This window comes from Ornithorhynchus anatinus, chromosome X1 (assembly GCF_004115215.2).
Source record: "Ornithorhynchus anatinus isolate Pmale09 chromosome X1, mOrnAna1.pri.v4, whole genome shotgun sequence".
Taxonomy (NCBI): domain Eukaryota; kingdom Metazoa; phylum Chordata; class Mammalia; order Monotremata; family Ornithorhynchidae; genus Ornithorhynchus; species Ornithorhynchus anatinus.
The window spans coordinates 96,328,964-96,346,739 of record NC_041749.1 but is presented as its reverse complement, the minus strand read 5'-3'; the positions used below and the strand labels follow the sequence as shown (position 1 = coordinate 96,346,739).

At 41.2% G+C, this 17,776-nt stretch overlaps 1 protein-coding gene across 9 annotated transcripts in view; it reads left to right on the top strand.

Annotated features, from left to right (window-relative positions):
• The window catches only part of ITPR1 (inositol 1,4,5-trisphosphate receptor type 1), a 336,719-nt gene that overhangs the window by 254,709 nt on the left and 64,234 nt on the right, over positions 1 to 17,776 (top strand). For all 9 annotated transcript variants that reach the window (XM_029050132.1, XM_029050131.1, XM_029050126.1 and 6 more), the window contains 4 exons: positions 5,908 to 6,108; positions 8,092 to 8,202; positions 11,373 to 11,468; positions 16,665 to 16,787. In XM_029050132.1, the coding sequence (XP_028905965.1) occupies positions 5,908 to 6,108; positions 8,092 to 8,202; positions 11,373 to 11,468; positions 16,665 to 16,787 (531 nt within the window). The remainder of the gene's footprint in view (positions 1 to 5,907; positions 6,109 to 8,091; positions 8,203 to 11,372; positions 11,469 to 16,664; positions 16,788 to 17,776) is intronic.

The following is a 17,776-nucleotide window of genomic DNA, read 5'->3' as shown; positions in this document are numbered from 1 at the left end:
GTCACCAGACGTTCAAACTCCAAGCTTTCCATGGAGTAAGCTACCAGTGAACACTATTTTCAAATTTAAATTCAAAACGGGGAGTGGATCTCTTGGGGTCTCTTGAAGAAGCGTGAATGTTCATTCACTCATTCATTCATTCAATCATATTCATTGGGCGCTTACTGCATTCAGAGGACTGTACTAAGTGCCTGGAAAATACAAATTGGCAACAAATAGAGACAATACCTAGCCAACAACAGGCTCACAGTCTAGAAGGGGCAAGACAGGCGACAAAGCAAAACAAGAAGTAGACTGTTTATAGTCTTCCACGTGTAGATATGCCATGATTCTTTTTAACGGCAAAACTGATGATATCCAACATTTCTTGGCCTTTTAATTGTTGATGCGCACTGGATTGATGATTTAAGGGAACTAGTGAATGGTGACTTTAACTCTTTGTCCTGAGTACTGATTGAAAGTTCAGAGCCCAGTATCATGCAGTAAGCTCCTGAGGGCAGGAATCAAGTCTACCAATGCTAGTGTACTGTACTCTCCAAAAATGCTTAATACAGTGCTCTGCACATGGTGCGGGGTCAATAAATACCATTGATTGTGCGTCGCTTTACACTTGCTTCTTTCTAATACCATCTGTCAGTGTTATCCCCAATGCTGCTTTTGAGATCTTCCTTTGGTTTTTCACTCATCAGCTTAATATTTTACCACCTGGAAGAGTTTAGTGTAATCCACGAATATGGAGATCTCACTATACACTCTTTCACATAATTTATGAAAACATTATATAAAACTGGTCATAGGACCTATCCTTTGAGGACCCCACTACTTACACTTCTTTGACCAGATAAATGGCCATTTAACTGAAATCTTTAGCCAATCATCTCTCCATCTTCTGTCCACAGCGGAACATTCCCTCCAGTGCCATGATTTACTCAGGTTTTGTTTTTTTAGAACTTGAGGTGTAGAATCTTTTCAATGGCCCTTGGGTTATCTTGTGACTCTTGGTTCCCCTCTATCCATAAGATTATTGTCCCTTCAAAGGACTCCAGAAAGACATGATTTCCCCTTTCAAAATGACCATTTTATTGTGTTGGTTCAATCAATCAATCCATCAGTCGTATTTATTGAGCACTTACAATGTGCAGAGCATGGAACTAAGCGCACATGAGAATACAGTACAACAGAGTTAGCAGACACATATCCTGCCCACAACAAGCTTATAGTCTAGAGGAAGATCTGTTGAGATTTAAATGTTAGAGTTAGAAATGTTGGTGCATTTTGGCCTGGCTTTCTTACTGACTTACACAGTTGCCAAGTTCTCTGTTTGATGGGCAGTCTAATTTGCCTTTCTTCCTTTGCCTTCAATATGCCATTGGATTCCCTCCAGCCTGGCCCGCTCATTCCCTCTCCTCCCTCCTCCCCGCAGCCACACTTTCTGAGCACCCCTGTCTCCCCTTACCTGCGAGTCCCTTCCCACCTCAGAGGTTATGTCAGCCTGTGTCTTGTGCTCTTTCATGCACACTGGCTTTCCCTGGTTTTTAGTTTTAACAGCTTTTCAACTTTTAGTGCCAGCAACCTGGTGCCATTTTGGCTCCTGTGGAAGCTGTCTCCCCCTTGTACAGTTCTACCTGGAGTCCCATGGTATAGTGGATAGAGCACGGCCTGGGAGTCAAAGGGTCATGGGTTCTAATCCTGGCTCTGCCACTGGTCTGCTATGTGACCTTGGACAAGTCTCTTCACTTCTCTGTGCCTCAGTTACCTCATCTGTAAAATGGAGATTGAGACTGGGAGCCCCACGTGGGACAGGGACTGTGTCCAACCCGATTTGCTTGTGTCTACACCAGGGCTTAGAACAGTGCCTAGCACATAGTAAGCCCCTAACAAATACCATTATTAATGCTTCTAAATCCCTCATCTTCCTTCAGAAAGGTATTTGGCAGGGTTGAGTCTTGATTTGAACTGAGCTTTAACTATTTCACACATGTTGTCTTGATTTTCTAACTGCCTCATGTTAATATAACATGTTGTATTAACATTCAGCTAGTTAGCCTAAGTGTGGAACAGCTTATGGAAGGGGTATTTTCTTTAGTTATTTATTTCACAAGGCCTTATGAGGAAAAACTTAAACAATTATGTTTCTATAGGTTCCATAAGGCTGGGGTGAGTGTGTGTATGTATATATATACACACATATACACACACACACACACACACACACACAACTGTTCTCGGTTTAAACTGAGCATAGTGCAAGAGGGAATCAATGTAATTTTATAACAGGGTGAGATTTGGGAAAGATGTTAGGAAATACTTCCTGGCTTTCTAGCTGTCAGAGTGCTGAGACAGTGGACTTTGTTGCCAAGGAAGGTTATGGCGACTTCTTTTTTTGGAAGCTTTTAAGCAAGTGGCTAACAACCATCTGGGCTGGTTTGAGTACTGTGTTTCCTGGAGGCTTGAATGCCTCTCAAGAACCTTTCCAAGCCTATGATTATAAGAATTTTGCTAGGCTGTGGAGTGAACTATGTTTCCCCTTTTCACTAATGTACTTCTTTTAGTGCTCAGGCAATTTTAACCAAAATATGTTTATTTAATGGTATGCCTTTTTCTTCCGTGAAACATTATTTAAGTGCTTTTCTTTCATGTTCAGATTTTTCAAAAATGTAACAGCATCACAGTCTATATGCATAAAAAAGAAAGTGATCACGTGGCTATAACCACAAGAGTTGACACCACCCCACCAGTGTTTAGAAAAAAGTTCCTCCTCTTGTTACAAAAATATGAATATGTGATTCCTTTCCTTTTGATATTTTTGTGGATGACTTGGCAACCACATGGAGCAATCCATTTGAAGGTGTCTAGTTGGTCAGTTGTCATACTGACATCTTGAACATTACAGAAATAAGTTCTGCTGAGCCTTTTCTTCAAGGTCTTGCTCTTGAGAGGGTAGTTTCCAATTGGACATTTTCCAGATGCTGCAGTCTGGAAAGACAAAGATTGAGGGTGGGGGACATGATTGGAATTGACAAAATCTTCCAAGAGATAAGCAGGGCCAATGTAGAATTATTGTTCACCAAATCCCACAACAGGACTAGAGGGTTCTGTCAAAGCTTGAAGGTGGTTGGTTCAAGGCAAAAAACAAAAGGAAACACTTCTTCACAAGGTGGGTGGAAAGCGTATGGAATTGATTACCACAGGAAATCGTGCAGGCTGAAAATTGAGTTTCAAGAATGGTTTGGTTAAATTCATGGATGAGAGGTTCTTTCCGGATTATGAAGGGATATGTGTAAGGCAGATACGTAGCCATGAGGATGGCTTTCAAGGAGAGCGGAATCATTGCAGCATTCTTCCAAGCATCTTATATTGCCACGGTTGGAAGCAAAATGCTGGGCTGGCTGGACCACTGATGTGACCCAGTAATAGCATTTTTTATGTTCCATGAGTCATTTACTAAATTGCTTTTGAGAAATTTCTTCTCTCCTGTAAACTTTTCTTGAAACAGAAAATGGAAGATATGTTTATCACACTCAATTAAATTTGACATTTTTCACAAATCCTGTTCCATCATTGACAAAAGGAACAGTAGCAATTTGTCAGCTAGTGGTAAAGCTGCAGCATGAAGTAATTTAGATTAGGTATAAGGGAGGCTGCTAAACATTGGAATTGGTTACTTACAGGAGTTGGTCAATCTCCTCCTGGCGGTCTTGGGAAGTAGGAGAAATTCTCATCTTTCTGGAATTGTTTGAATGTGCCCTTCCTGGGTACAGAGGGGCGAACTTGGGGCCCTTCAAGACCCTTCTAGTCTAGGAGCTCCTGAGAGCTAGTGGAAGGATATTCTCTGAAATTTTTGTAAAAAGGAAAGAGGTAGGGTTGCCTTTTTCCACTGTATCTGCTAGCCCAGCACCTTTCTTGTTACCTTAGTTTTCCAAAGGCTGTAGCTTGAGGGCAGAAATGAATCCAACAGTATAAGAATATGGAATGAAAGGTCCATGGGAAGGTGTTGTGGTGTAGTTCCACTGGAAACCCATGGAGTCCTTTAAAACTGTCAAAACTGCATGGTAGAGCAAATAGGGAGGTCGAGGTGAATTGAAATAAGCTGGAGCAGCAGATACCAAGGGATACTCTGACTCAGAGTAAACAATTTTCATTAGGATCCGGATTTAAAATTAAAGATTTCCTTAGGAAACATCACATTTGTTGCCATACATTTTGAACATTCTGTGCCGAATTTTAATCTCCAGCTGTGTCAGTAAAGATGAGAGGAAACTGTTGTTAGGAGGGTTTTCACACCAAAGCATTCTCCTTGTATACTGTCTTTTTCTGGTTTAGTGTGAAGGACTTTTTTCAAATCCTCTGCCTTGTTTTGGTTACTTGGTTACTCATTGGCATACTAAATATCAGCTGTGGCTTTTACAATCAGACATGCGTGTGTATTGAACACTTTCTGAGTACAGAGCACAATACTATGTGCTTGGGAGAGTACAGTACAACAGAGTTCATTCAATCATATTTATTGAGCGCTTACTGTGTGCAGAGCACTGTACTAAAAGCTTTGGAAAGAACAATACAACAATAAACAGTGACACTCCCTGCCCACAATGAGCTTACAGTCTAGAGGGGGGCTGGGTTGCAGGGGAGAAGACAGACATCAATTCAAAGAAATAAAATTACAGATATATACATAAGTGCTGTGGGGCTGGGAGGGGGGAAGAGCAGAAGGAGCAATTCAGGGTGATGCAAAAGGGAGTGGGAGATGAGGAAAAGTAGGACTTAGTCTGGGAAGGCCTCTTGAAGGAGATGTGCCTTCAATAAGGCTTTGAAGGCGGGGAGAGTAATTGTCTGTCAGATTTTAGGAGGTAGGGAGTTCCAGGCCATAGACAGGATGTGGGCTAGGGGTCGACAGTGAGACAGGCAAGATCAAGGCACAGTGAGAAGGTTAGCACTAGAGGAGCGAAGTGTGTGGACTGGGTGTAGAAGGAGAGAAATGAGGTGAGGTAGGAGGGGACAAGGTGATGGAGTGCTGAGGAGTTTTTGTTTGATACGGAGGAGGATGGGCATTCACTGGAGTGTTTTTTTGGGGGGGATAATCAGGTCCCACATGGGACTCACAGTCTAAGTAGGAGAACAGGTATTGAATCTGTACTTTGCAGATGAGGGAACTGAAGCACCGAGAAGTGAAGTGAGTTGCCCAAGGTCACACAACACTTACGTGGCAGAGCCGGATTTAGAACTCAGGTCCTCTGACTCCCAGACTGGTGCTCTTTCCACTAGGCCACAATGCTTCACAAGGAGCTTACAGTCTAGAAGAGGAACTTACACACTCCTTTTTCCCATGAAGCAGGTAGTGTGCTATGCTGGCCTATCCCCATAGTTTGATGCCAGCTTCTCTACCCTTCCAATTGGGATGAATCATTGGTGCCATTGGCTGCAGAGGGAGGCCCAGGGGCCACAGCAATTGCAACATCAAAATTATGCTCTCATCTGCTAACCAAATCCACATCCTTCCCTTCTTTCTGTTTGGAGAGAAGAAAGTGTTTGTGATGAATGCCTGGCAGGTAAAATGGAGGGGGCAAGAAAGAAGCAGGCAGAGAGATGAGCAAATGTAAACAGACAGTGGGAGTGCAAAGCCAGTTGTCAAAGGGATGCTGGTCTTCCATTCGCTTGTTAGAAAAATTTCTTTCTGAAAGCGATTTATTATGTGACCACCATAGCTTGGAGCACGATTCTGTGGTGAGTATACTTATGGGGAGCACATTTCATTCTCTGTTTGGTGGAGTGCTGAGTCACTGTCATTAAATCCTAATTGCTGAAAGTAGAACACCAGACTCAGAGATCCAAGTAAAATGGCACCATAAAGGATGATGAATTTTATTTTCTCTCACCATTTTTTTTAATGGACGTGTCCAATTGCAGAATTTCCTTCGCTGTCAAAACAATAAGACCAACTACAACTTGGTATGTGAGACACTACAATTTCTGGATTGTATCTGTGGAAGTACAACTGGAGGTCTTGGACTGCTTGGTCTGTATATAAATGAGAAGAATGTAGCCCTTATCAATCAGACCTTGGAGAGTTTGACTGAGTACTGTCAGGGACCTTGCCATGAAAACCAGGTAATTCAGCTTCTCAGTTGCTCTGACATAAGGATCCTGTTTGCAAGCAGATACAAAAATGAATACTTCGTAAATAAGAATCACTTTTGCACCCCTGACTAACCATACTTTTTCTTTAACATATTGATTTTTTCTGGAAATTCATTGCTTAGGCAAGGTATCATTCTTGGGAAATAAGTGGATTGAAGTTGATTTTTGAGAGCTAGATATCTAAGGCTAAACTAACCCAAGAGGCAGGAATAGATCAGATATTTTATTAGAAAGCAATAGCCAATAGCTGATTGGAAATTTCAGTTTGAGGTCTGGACTGTTGTGCTGGTACCAAATCAGACGATGAAGGTTATCTGCAATTGGAAGTGATTTCTTGCCATCATTACTGTAACATAGAGCATTCTCTAAATGGGAAATTGCAGCAGTAGTTTTGCTCTCCTGTTTCCCCTCACCAAATTCATTGTCAAGGGCTGAAACCAACCATTCATTTGTGACGATAATGACTGCTAGGCAAAGAAGCCAGGATTGTAAGCAAGGCAGGAGGGTGGGTCAGTCCCATATTGGCCTTGTCAGCCACTCTTGCATGCTTGAAGAGGATCTCATGGAAAAGGAAGAAAGGATTTAGGGATGTGTGTTTCTATATGTGATTGTACTTATTTGCATATGCTGAGATGAAAACTGCTTCACCTGAACCTTCTTCCATTCATGTAGTTGAATTGAATTGCTGTTAAAGTGTCCAAACAATGTGTTGCAAGTGAAGAAGATGGACATTCGAATCTTCCAAGAACATCTATTCAATGACTGTTCAACCTCTCTTCTTTAACAAAGTGACAGCTGTTAAAAAAAAACAAACCCCAAAAACCTGCAGCTTTGCTTTCTGTCTACTGGGTAGTTAGTTACATTTTTGTCTGATATTTCAATTTGCTAATTCCTTTACCGTTCAACTCACCTATAACACAAATTCTTATCTCATTAGCATTTGTAAGATGTCTATTAGAAAAGAGATGTCAGAATGAATAAAATTAGGGAAATGGCTATTATTTCTTCAACTCATTCATTCAGTCATATTCATTGAGCACTTACTGTGTGCAGAGCAGCATACTAAGCGCTTGGAAAGTACAATGCAGCAACAAAAAGAGACAAGCCCTGCCCACAATGGGCTCACAGTCTAGAAGGGGGGAGACAGACATCAAAACAAGTAAACAGACATCAATGGCATCAATATAAATAGAATTACAGGTATATATATATATATATATATATATATATATATATACACACCCATCAAAACAAGTAACTCACGACTCAGGTTTTCCAATAAACTTTAAAATAATGTTTTGTGGGGGATGGGTGCAGCTGTGTGAATCTGAGTGAATTTCACTAGAACATGAAAATTTCATTTCTGCTGCACAAGCCAGTATACTGCTCTTCAGAACAAAGTTTTCTCTGTCCAGACCAAAAATTTTAAGATTGAAGAGGAATGGCTGCCAATGGGATTGTCACCTGCTCGCTGATTGTTATATTTGATATTCTTTTGGAAACAAAACTGTCAAGATTTAAGAGACAGTGTTAAAAGTAGAAAGCAAGGTGTCTATTTTAAGGAAATTTAGAACGTTCACATTCAGCACCAACGCTTCAGTTTCAGTAACACAGTATTTTCCCTTCACAAATGCAGCCTCAACCGTTTGGCTTGGACATAGCCAATTCATCAGTTACAGTACCATGGGACTTTCCTCGGTTCTGCTCAGACTCTTTTGTACATCATTCTACTGTTTACTGTTAATTTTGAAACCAGAGATCTTCATCTGTCTTATATTTTTACCACTTTCTTCAACGGAAAATTTGCAACTCTCCCCCCAGAGACATTATTGGGGGAAATGATGAGAAAATGATGACAGTTGATTTTGGCTGGGGGTGGCAAGCATTGTGTTGAAATAGCAGTTTTGCTCGTTTGCTTTTAACATCTAATTTATAATGTTTTTGTGTGCTCAGAACTGCATAGCTACCCACGAATCAAATGGCATTGATATAATCACAGCATTAATCCTCAATGATATCAACCCTCTGGGCAAGAAGAGGATGGACCTGGTTTTAGAATTGAAGGCAAGTTGATGCTTACAGTGGAATATGCAGTATTGGTAGTAAAACCAGATTGGAATTATTTTTGTGGAGGGGGAACTTAATTTTTAAATATCTTAATATGATCATTTCTAGAAGCAGCATGCTGTAGTGGATAGAGCATGCGCTTGGGAGTCAGAAAGTCGTGAATTCTAATCCCAGCAATGCTTCTTGTCTGCTGTGTGACCCTGGGCAACTCATTTCATTCCTCTGTGCCTCAGCTACCTCATCTGCAAAATGGGGATTGAGACTGTGAGCCCCTCATGGGACAGGGATTGCGTTTAACTCAGTGTGTATCCACCCTAGTGCTTAGTACAGTGCCTGACACATAGTAAATGCTTAACAAATACCATTATTATTATTATTGTTATCATTATCATTATTATTATTCTATTACTTTCACAAGTAGTTGGATTCAGTATTGGTTTTTTATAACTGATGAAGAAGCCAAAAGTTGATGTGGAAGCAAAATGCAGTATTTCTGTTTATCCCTTGCACATTTGTCTAGGAAAAGTGAAAAGTTTAAAAGTAATAATAATAATTATGGTGTTTAAGCACTTATCATGTGCCAAACACTGAACTAAGCACTGGGGTAGAGATGAGATAAGAAAGTTGGACACAGTCCCTGTCCCACATGGGGATCCTAGGCTAAGTAGGAGAGAGGACAGGTATTGAGTCCCCATTTTACCAATTGAGGAAACTGAGGCACAGTGAAGTGACTTGCCCAAGGTCACACCGTAGGCAAGTGGTGAATCCAGGATTAGAACACAGTTCATCTGACTCCCAGACCCTAGCTCTTTCCACTAGGCTACAATGCTCCCCATCTATATTCTGAGACAATTAGCAGACTTTAGTTGCTTACTAGGTGTTTGTAATAACAATGACAGACTGTAATAAAACAAAATTTGTCCTTCACTCTATATTGGGCCATAGTCTTACCAGAGACTCTCTGTATTAGGTTCCATATAGGTATGTGAAACCTATGCCAACTGATTTTGCCATACATTATGCACATCAATCTTCATAGATATATTTTCTTTATCCTAGGTATAGTCCGCTAGGACTACATATTTAATTGTTGCATATGTTTAGGTAACTTGTAAATTGTTCCACTTCCCTTTTCTGATTTCCACCAATGAACACATTTCCTGATAGCCATGAGTAGGTTTTAGAACTGAACCTCAGTATACGGTAGAGGCTAGCCCATTTTTCCAGTGTGGGGGTATGATTTAGAAGTAAAACAGGTCATTGAAGAAGTTTTTTTTGACACTGTGGTAATCACAAGACTCACAAGAGCATGTTATTTGGTAACTCGAGTTTGGAGGGAGTGAGGAAGGGAGAGAGCAAATGTACATGTTCTGGGATCAAAAAAGAGAATGAGAGTACAAGAAGACTTCAGCATTCTGAGGGACAGAAAAAGAGAAAGGAGTGAATTTTGGAAAGCACTCAGAAGGGAGGAAATTAATATGTATATATGATCTGGGAGAACACACAAGTGTACATGTATGTGGAGAAGCCTAGTCAGAGAGAGAGCGAGAGAGCATGCATACATTTGCTGGGAAACTTGGACCCAAGGAGCACTGGATGACTGAGGCAAAGAGAGAATGAGCTTAAAAGAGAGAAAAAGGCTCCAGCAATCTTCCCCTCTTCCTTTAACCATGTCCCATGGAGGAGGAGGAGAAGGAGGAGAAGGAAAGGGACTAGATGCGTATTTTTAGAAGCCATTCTTTATTTGGCTTTATCTCTCTCTGACACAAAAAGCCAAACCAAGGGAAATTTTTATGTCTGTATTTACCTTCCTATTGATTGCTGCTGCTGCCCCTAAAGATGGAACCCTGCCTCACACTGTAAATGCAGCAAGAATTGTTCAAACATTTAAAGGAGCCATGTTCTCACATCAGCATAGCTCTGCTGGCAGGAGCTTGTAAAAATCTGAATCTGGGCTGGGATCCTTTGCTTGTCTTTCTCTGGCTCCAGCTTGGGTCCTATCTGACCTAGTACCAAATGCTTGGATTCTTGCATTGGCTGTTCAGGGCCATATCACCAGCATACATGAACTCCTTGGGTAACCCTAAGGACATTCAGGCCAGGAGGGCATGGAAAAGTCCTCTCCCTGATCTGTCAATCAGGCAGGAAAGGATGATATTAGGATTCCTAACAGGGGCTCAAAAGTGGGGCATATGGTAGCTCTGAAAACAGTGTTTTCTCCATGGTGTATTCCATGCAAACTGTCAAAAACCTCATGAAAAACCACACATGCCTCAAGCTAATGTTTGGATAGGTCAGTAAGTATTTTGCAAGCTTGTAAATTGCTTGATTATCTTGTTTTTTTAATTTTAAAGTTAAGTTTAAGCCAGAAATGTACTGGACAGTCTCTACAGGTAGCCTATTAATTTTCAAAGCCAGGGAGATGCTAAGTAGGAATGGCTTCCCATATAGCATTACTCTAGAGCATGACAGGATGCCAGAAAAATGAATGATAGTTTATTATTCCATTTTTCAGGTCCATTGCTCAAATGAAATTGATCTTGAGAAACTACATGAACAAACTGTACATGAACTAAGAGTAGAATTTAACTCAAATATGGCATTTTGCACAAATTTTTGATTCATAGATTTGCATTGGTATTTTTATCTTGTAGAGATGGTTTTTCAATAGTTAATAATAATTGTGGTATTTGTTTAGAGCTTATGTACTAAACACTGTACTAAGCACTGGGGTAGATACAGGGTAATCAGATCCCACATGGGGGCTCATAGTCTAAATACGAGGGAGAATAGGTATTTGATTCCCCATGTTGAGAATGAGGGAACTGAAGCACAGAGAAGTTAAGTTACGTGTGTAAGGTCATACAGCAGGTACATGGTGGAGCCAGGGATTAGAACCCAGGTCCTCTGACTCACAGACTCATACTCTTTCCACTAGACTACACTGTTTCGCTAATCAACTATTATCTCTATTTTGTTGTGGGTAAGGTCCATTAAATATAGTCAGTCTCAACAAGGCTTATTTAGGAAATGACTCTGCCTGTTCATTTAAAGTAGAACCTAAATTACCACGCAGTCCTAAGCCTTAAGTGTTTTGAACTGAATACATGGTTTTTACATCATTTTATCGCTGAAGAACCATTGTATTTTCTCTTTTTTTGCACCAGAACAATGCTTCTAAACTGCTCCTGGCAATCATGGAAAGCAGACACGACAGTGAGAATGCAGAAAGAATACTGTATAATATGAGGCCCAAAGAACTGGTAAGTTGTTTGCTGTTTCCATTTGGCATGCTTTCATGAACTGGGTTGTTCCCCAAACAGGAGTGTGTTGATTTGACTGGGAAAGTGCTAAATTCAGAAGGTGAATGGAAAAACTTTGCCATTGACCTTTGTGGATCCAACTGAAAGTCAAATGGGCTGGTATTAGGGAAAAGCAAATGTCGGTTAGTCCTCTGCCTCAGTTGGTGAAGAAGCTGTCAGACCAAGAGATTCATTCTCCTGCATTGCATTACACCCTAATGAGACAGATGCTGAATCTGCACAGTTTCCTTACAGTGACACCAAAATCTGATCTTCATGGGGATTTCCATGTACCTATGGGCAAGAGGTCATTGGGCTGCACAGTCTACACTGTGTGCCTAACTTCAGCTCATAATCACCAACAGCAATGTCTGCCACTAAAGTGAGACACACACCATGTGTACACTCCAGTTATGAACAGTGGCATCTCGGTGATTATTACTGGCTGACAACGTGGTTTGAAAGATGCCATTGCTCACAGCAGCCATTAGAGGTACTGAGAACTGGCCTGATTATCAGCTGGTGGCTTCCAACTGGAAGTCGAAAGCGATTTATCAAAAATACATCCAAAGTTCCTGGAAAGTGGAAACACTGGAGATGAACTGTGACGATATCCCAGCAAGTCTACTGGAGCAAATGACAGTGGCTACCAGTTTCTATATATAAGCTCCTCTAGACTCTATTCATTCATTCATTCATTCAATAGTATTTATTGAGCGCTTACTATGTGCAGAGCACTGTACTAAGCGCTTGGGATGAACAAGTCGGCAACAGATAGAGACAGTCCCTGCCGTTTGACGGGCTTACAGTCTAATCGGGGGAGACGGACAGACAAGAACAATGGCAATAAACAGAGTCAAGGGGAGGAACATCTCGTAAAAACAATGGCAACTAAATAGAATCAAGGCGATGTACAATTCATTAACAAAATAAATAGGGTAACGAAAATATATACAGTTGAGCGGACGAGTACAGTGCTGTGGGGATGGGAAGGGACTCTAAAAAGGGAAAGGACTCTAAGCTTGTTGCGAGCAGGGAACATGTCTACCAACTCTATTATATTGGATCTCCCAAGTGTTTATTTAGTACAGTGCCCTGCACACAGGAAGTGCTCAACAAATACCATTGATTCTATACAAACAATGAATGGGTCTCTTCTCTAAGACACTGTCAACCAGATTGCCATCAAAACTGCATTTGGTCAGGTAGCACTACAAAAATGGGTTTGATGGAAATGATTTTAGTGTAAAACTCCCTGCAGCAAGGAAAGAAATGCATCATCAAACTGGCAAATTCTCATGATCATAACAAAAGGAAGTCCTACAACTCCGTTATATGTAGATCCAGCTGAGTGGTGGGATACCAAGGATAAAGTGATCAATGGATATGCTGGCTGCTACCAAACATAAGGACTTTTACTCATTAAAGATGCTAAATGTCATCATCCACAGTACCACAGAACTAATGAAGAAAAGAAGCTACCTTAGACTGTGACCCCCATGTGGGACAGGGACTGATTAACTTGTATCTACAGTAGCGCTTAGAACAATGCTTGACACATAGTAAATCTTTTACAAATACCACGATTAAAATCATCACAGATAAATCAGTCAATAGTATATACTGTGTTTCTGCTGTGTGCAGAGAATTACATTAAGCACTTGGGAGAGTACAATGCAAGAAAAAGACACAGTCCATGCCCTCAAGCAGTCTAAGCGGGGGGATAGGCATATTTTTTTTTAAATATCAGAAACAGGATATGAAAAGATTAATTGATAAATGTGTGAAAACAAAAGTTGTGTACATACATAGTACACATAGTACAAACACTGACGCTATCGGTGGCTGTTGGGTCAACACAACCTGGGGTGGTGGAAATAAACTGGGGAAAGCTTCTTGGAGGGGACAGGTCTTCAGAGAGCTTTGAAAATAGGGGAGAGCTGGGGGTTGGAAAATTGGAAGAGGAGAGTGAGGTTCAGACAGGAAGAAGAGTGTGAAAAAGGTTAAGATTCACGAGGGTGGAGATTGAAGCACAGTAGAAAGGTTAGCTTTCAGGGAAAAAAGTGTGAGTGGGGGAGTAGTGAATGAAGCAAGCAGATATGTAAGAGAGAGAGAGTTGGTAGAGAATCAATCAATATTTGTTGAGCATTCATAAATCAATGGTATTTACTGGGCACTTACTGTGTGCAGATCATTATACTATTCACTTGGGAAAGGTGCAGTAGAGTTAGTAGTCACAATTCACTCCTTCAAGGAGCTGACAGTCTACTGTGCATAGAGCACTCTGCTAAGTGCTTGGGAAGGCCCAATTTCTGCCATGATGGATTTTACAGTCTAGCTGAGGGAGACAGACACTAAAATAAATTACAGATCTGAGGAAGTGACAGAGTATGAGGATATGTGTTCTGGGGAGGTTGTCAGTGGTTAGGTAGTGTGGAAGTGTTGCAGTGGAAGTTGGGGGATGTAAGACCGGGAGATTAGAAATTAAATTACTTATTTGTTCATATTCATGTGTGTCTCCCCCTCCAAACTGTAAGCTCGCTTCGAGCAGGGAACATGTCTGCTAACTCTGTTTAATTGTACTCTCCCAAGCACTTAGTATAGTGTTCTGCACAGAGTAAGCACTCAATAAATACCATTGATTGACTGAAAGCCTCATCATTGGCATCAGTAGGATTTATTGAGCATTTACGGGTTTTGGAGTGGAGATGTGATATTCAATCAGTGGTGTTTATTGTGTGTTTATTATATGCAGGGTACTGTACTAAGCACTTGGGAGAGTGCAGTAGAACAATATAACAGGCACATTTTGGAGTGACTTTGAAGATGGGGAGAACTGTGGTCTGGTAGATGTGAAGTGGGAGGGAATTCTAAGCAGGAGGGAGGGGATAAGCAAGAGGTCAGTGGTGGAAGAGATGAGAATTAGGCCCAGTGATTAGGTTGACTTGAGAAGAATGAAGAGTGCAAGCTGGGATGTAGTGGAGAAGAGAGTCCATAAGTAGGAGGGAGAGATATGATTGAGTGCCTTAAAGCCATTAGGAGTTTCAACTTGATGGGGAGATAATTTGAGGTGTTTGGGGAGTGGGGAGATGTGGGAGGAAATATGTTTTAGAAAAATGATCTGGGTAGCAGAGTGAAGTATGGACTGGAGGCAGGGAGGTCAGCCAGGAGACCGACGCATAAGTCAAGCCAAAATATGACACGTGCCTGGACCATTGGGATGGCTGTTTGGCTGGAGAAAAGAAGCAGATTCTGGAAAGCCTTTAATGGACAGGACTTTCTGGTTGTTGCTGAAAGAAGTGGGAAATTGGTTTTTGAGGAGTGGAGAGATATGTGCTAAATGTTTTAGAGCAATGTTCTGAGCCGCAGCATGTAGTATCAACTGAAGGGGGGAGATTCAGAGGCAGGGAGACTAGTGAGAAGGCTGATATAGTAGTCTTACTGGGCTACAGTCAGAGCTTGAATAAGGATGGTGGCCATTGGGATGGATCTGGGAGATAGTCTGAAGGAAAAAGCAGTAGGGTTTACCAACAGACTGAATGTGAGCTAAAAGACAGTGAGGAATTGAAGATGAGATCAAGATCATTGGCTTCTGGAACAGGAAGAAAGGTGGTGTTAATTTGTGATGGCAGAGTTAAGTGGAGGAGTGAGTTTAGGATAGAGGATGAGGAGTTCAGTTTTAGGGAACATCCACTGAGTGAGCTTTCAGTGTGGCTTAGTGGAAAGAGCACAGGCTTGGGAGTCAGAGGTCGTGGGTTCTAATCCCGACTCTGCCACTTATCAGCTGTGTGACTTTGGGCAAGTCACTTCACTTCTCTGTACCTCAGTTACCTCATCTGTAAAATGAAGATTAAGACTGTGAGCCCCGTGTGGGACAACCTGATAACCTTGTATCTATCCCAGCACTTAGAACAGTGCTTGACCCATAGTAAGAGCTTAAATACCATATCATTATTATTATTACTCCTGCTCTATTTTCCCTCCTTACTGCCTCACCTCTGCACTAAGTCCTAACTCCATTCCCCAAGTCCTTATGATGTACATAAGCAGCGTGGCTCAGTGGAAAGAGCATGGGCTTTGGAGTCAGGGCTCATGAGTTCGAATCCCAGCTCTGCCACTTGTCGGCTGTGTGACTGTGGGCAAGTCACTTCACTTCTCTGTGCCTCAGTTCCCTCATCTGTAAAATGGGGATTAAGACTGTGAGCCCCACGTGGGACAACCTGATTCCCCTATGTCTACCCCCGCACTTAGAACAGTGCTCGGCACATAGTAAGCGCTTAACAAAAAATACCAATACATATCTTTATGCTTGGTTGCTTCCCTTGCCCGTGATTTATTTTAATATGTCTCCCCTGCTAGATTTTAAACTTCTCAAGAGCAAGGATTATGTCTAAATACTCTATTGTCCTTTCTCAAACATTTAGGGTAGTGGTCTGCACAATCATCATCATGATCATCATCATCATCAGTGGTATTTATTGAGCACTTACGGTGTGCAGAACACTGTACTAAGTGCGTAGGAGAGTACAATACAACAGTGGTAGTCACATTATCTGCTTCAGGCTTACAATCTGGGAGGAGACAGATGTTAATATCAATAAATAATTTATAATGTAGAATGTATAGCTATATACATAAATTCTGTGGGGCTGAGGTGGGTGGAGAATATCAAATGTCCAAAAGATTGCAGATCCAAGTCCAATTATTGATTAACCATGTTGACTTTTGAGAGGGAATCTTGCATAGGTGGTAAGAGCACTTCCCATATTTCCAAATATGTAATTCCACCATCAAGGATGTGAGATATGAAGAATTGGAGAAAATGTTAAAACATGGCTTTTGCTTCAACTTCTAAGCAAGTTACAAATGCAGTTAACTTGGTGATAACGGTAAAGCACTTTATTCTTATAACGTTCCTGGCTCTGATGACCTTAGAGACACAATTCCAAGGGGTTATTCAGATGATGATGCACTGTTTTGCAAAATCTGGTGCTATGGACTGATGACAAATCTGAAGAAAATTGAAGTAACATGTCAGCTGGCACCTGAGAAACCTAATGCATAACCTTTATTGGAAGCAAGGAACTAAATACCATCACAGAAACGTGTGTAGGTTGTACGTTAATATTTCTCTTGTGTGATCTTGACCTCTTCCAGGTGGAAGTGATAAAAAAGGCCTATATGCAAGGGGAAGTAGAATTTGAGGATGGAGAAAATGGTGAGGATGTCGCCGCATCTCCTAGAAATGTGGGGCACAATATCTATATATTAGCTCATCAGGTAAGACCTCAAGCAACTTGTATTTGCTTTGCTAAGATTCTAAGGGAGGAGAAACTTTGAGTGTTTGCCTCATGTGGCTTTAATACTTTAACTCTGGTAGGAATTCAAGCCCCTCTTGACCAGCTATGATTCATAAAGGTTTGTCATGATGTGGAATACTCCATTCACAGCCTAGCAAACTCACAAATATTAAGTATCCAAATGATCAGTTAGCCAACATTTTTTTCTGATGACTGAGAAATTAAATAACCAATTGATGGAGTGTGACTTCATGAGGGTCCTGTGTTCCACCCCAAGATCAGAAAGGGAATCCAAGCATCCCTCCTCTGGTCAGTAGTTACTGACTCAGAACCAAGGTAGATTTTTAGCCTGCCTTTTCTCTGAATTCAAATATGTTGGCAGGTAAAATGATGCCTGAATCCTTTTTAGGATCTTGGGGTGGAATGCAGGGCCCTGGACTTCACCCCAGAGAGAAGGTGGGAAGGGTGGGGGGGATGCCTGGATCTGAACCAGGAGTTGGGCTCCAGGGAAATTCCCACCTGGGAACAGAAAGAGCTCCAATCCCTGCCCTGACTAGCTCCCCCAAATAACTATTGTGTAAATAGTGCCTAGTTGGAATATAACTCAATCATCTGTTGAATCCCTTCTCAATTATCTGAAACATTTAAGCCACTAAAATAGATTTGGGTTCCAAACATTTAGGGTACTAAAGAGTTCATGGTTTTTGGTTGTTAAGGTTAAAAAAAATCCCATTTTGATTAAGGCATTCGATGCTAAGGTATACTCAATGGTCACAAGTTGTTGAGAATTAACTCATTAAAAGGATTTTAGGGTTTTCTATAAAATATTCACAGGAATGTATTTCAATCTAGTTATTCCAAGTGAATAATCTCTGTTTCTAGATTATCAGGGTGTGATGTGTTTGTAGGTGTGATAATAAAACTTGATTTCATTTGATTTGGGGAGCAAGTAATAATACTCTGTACACT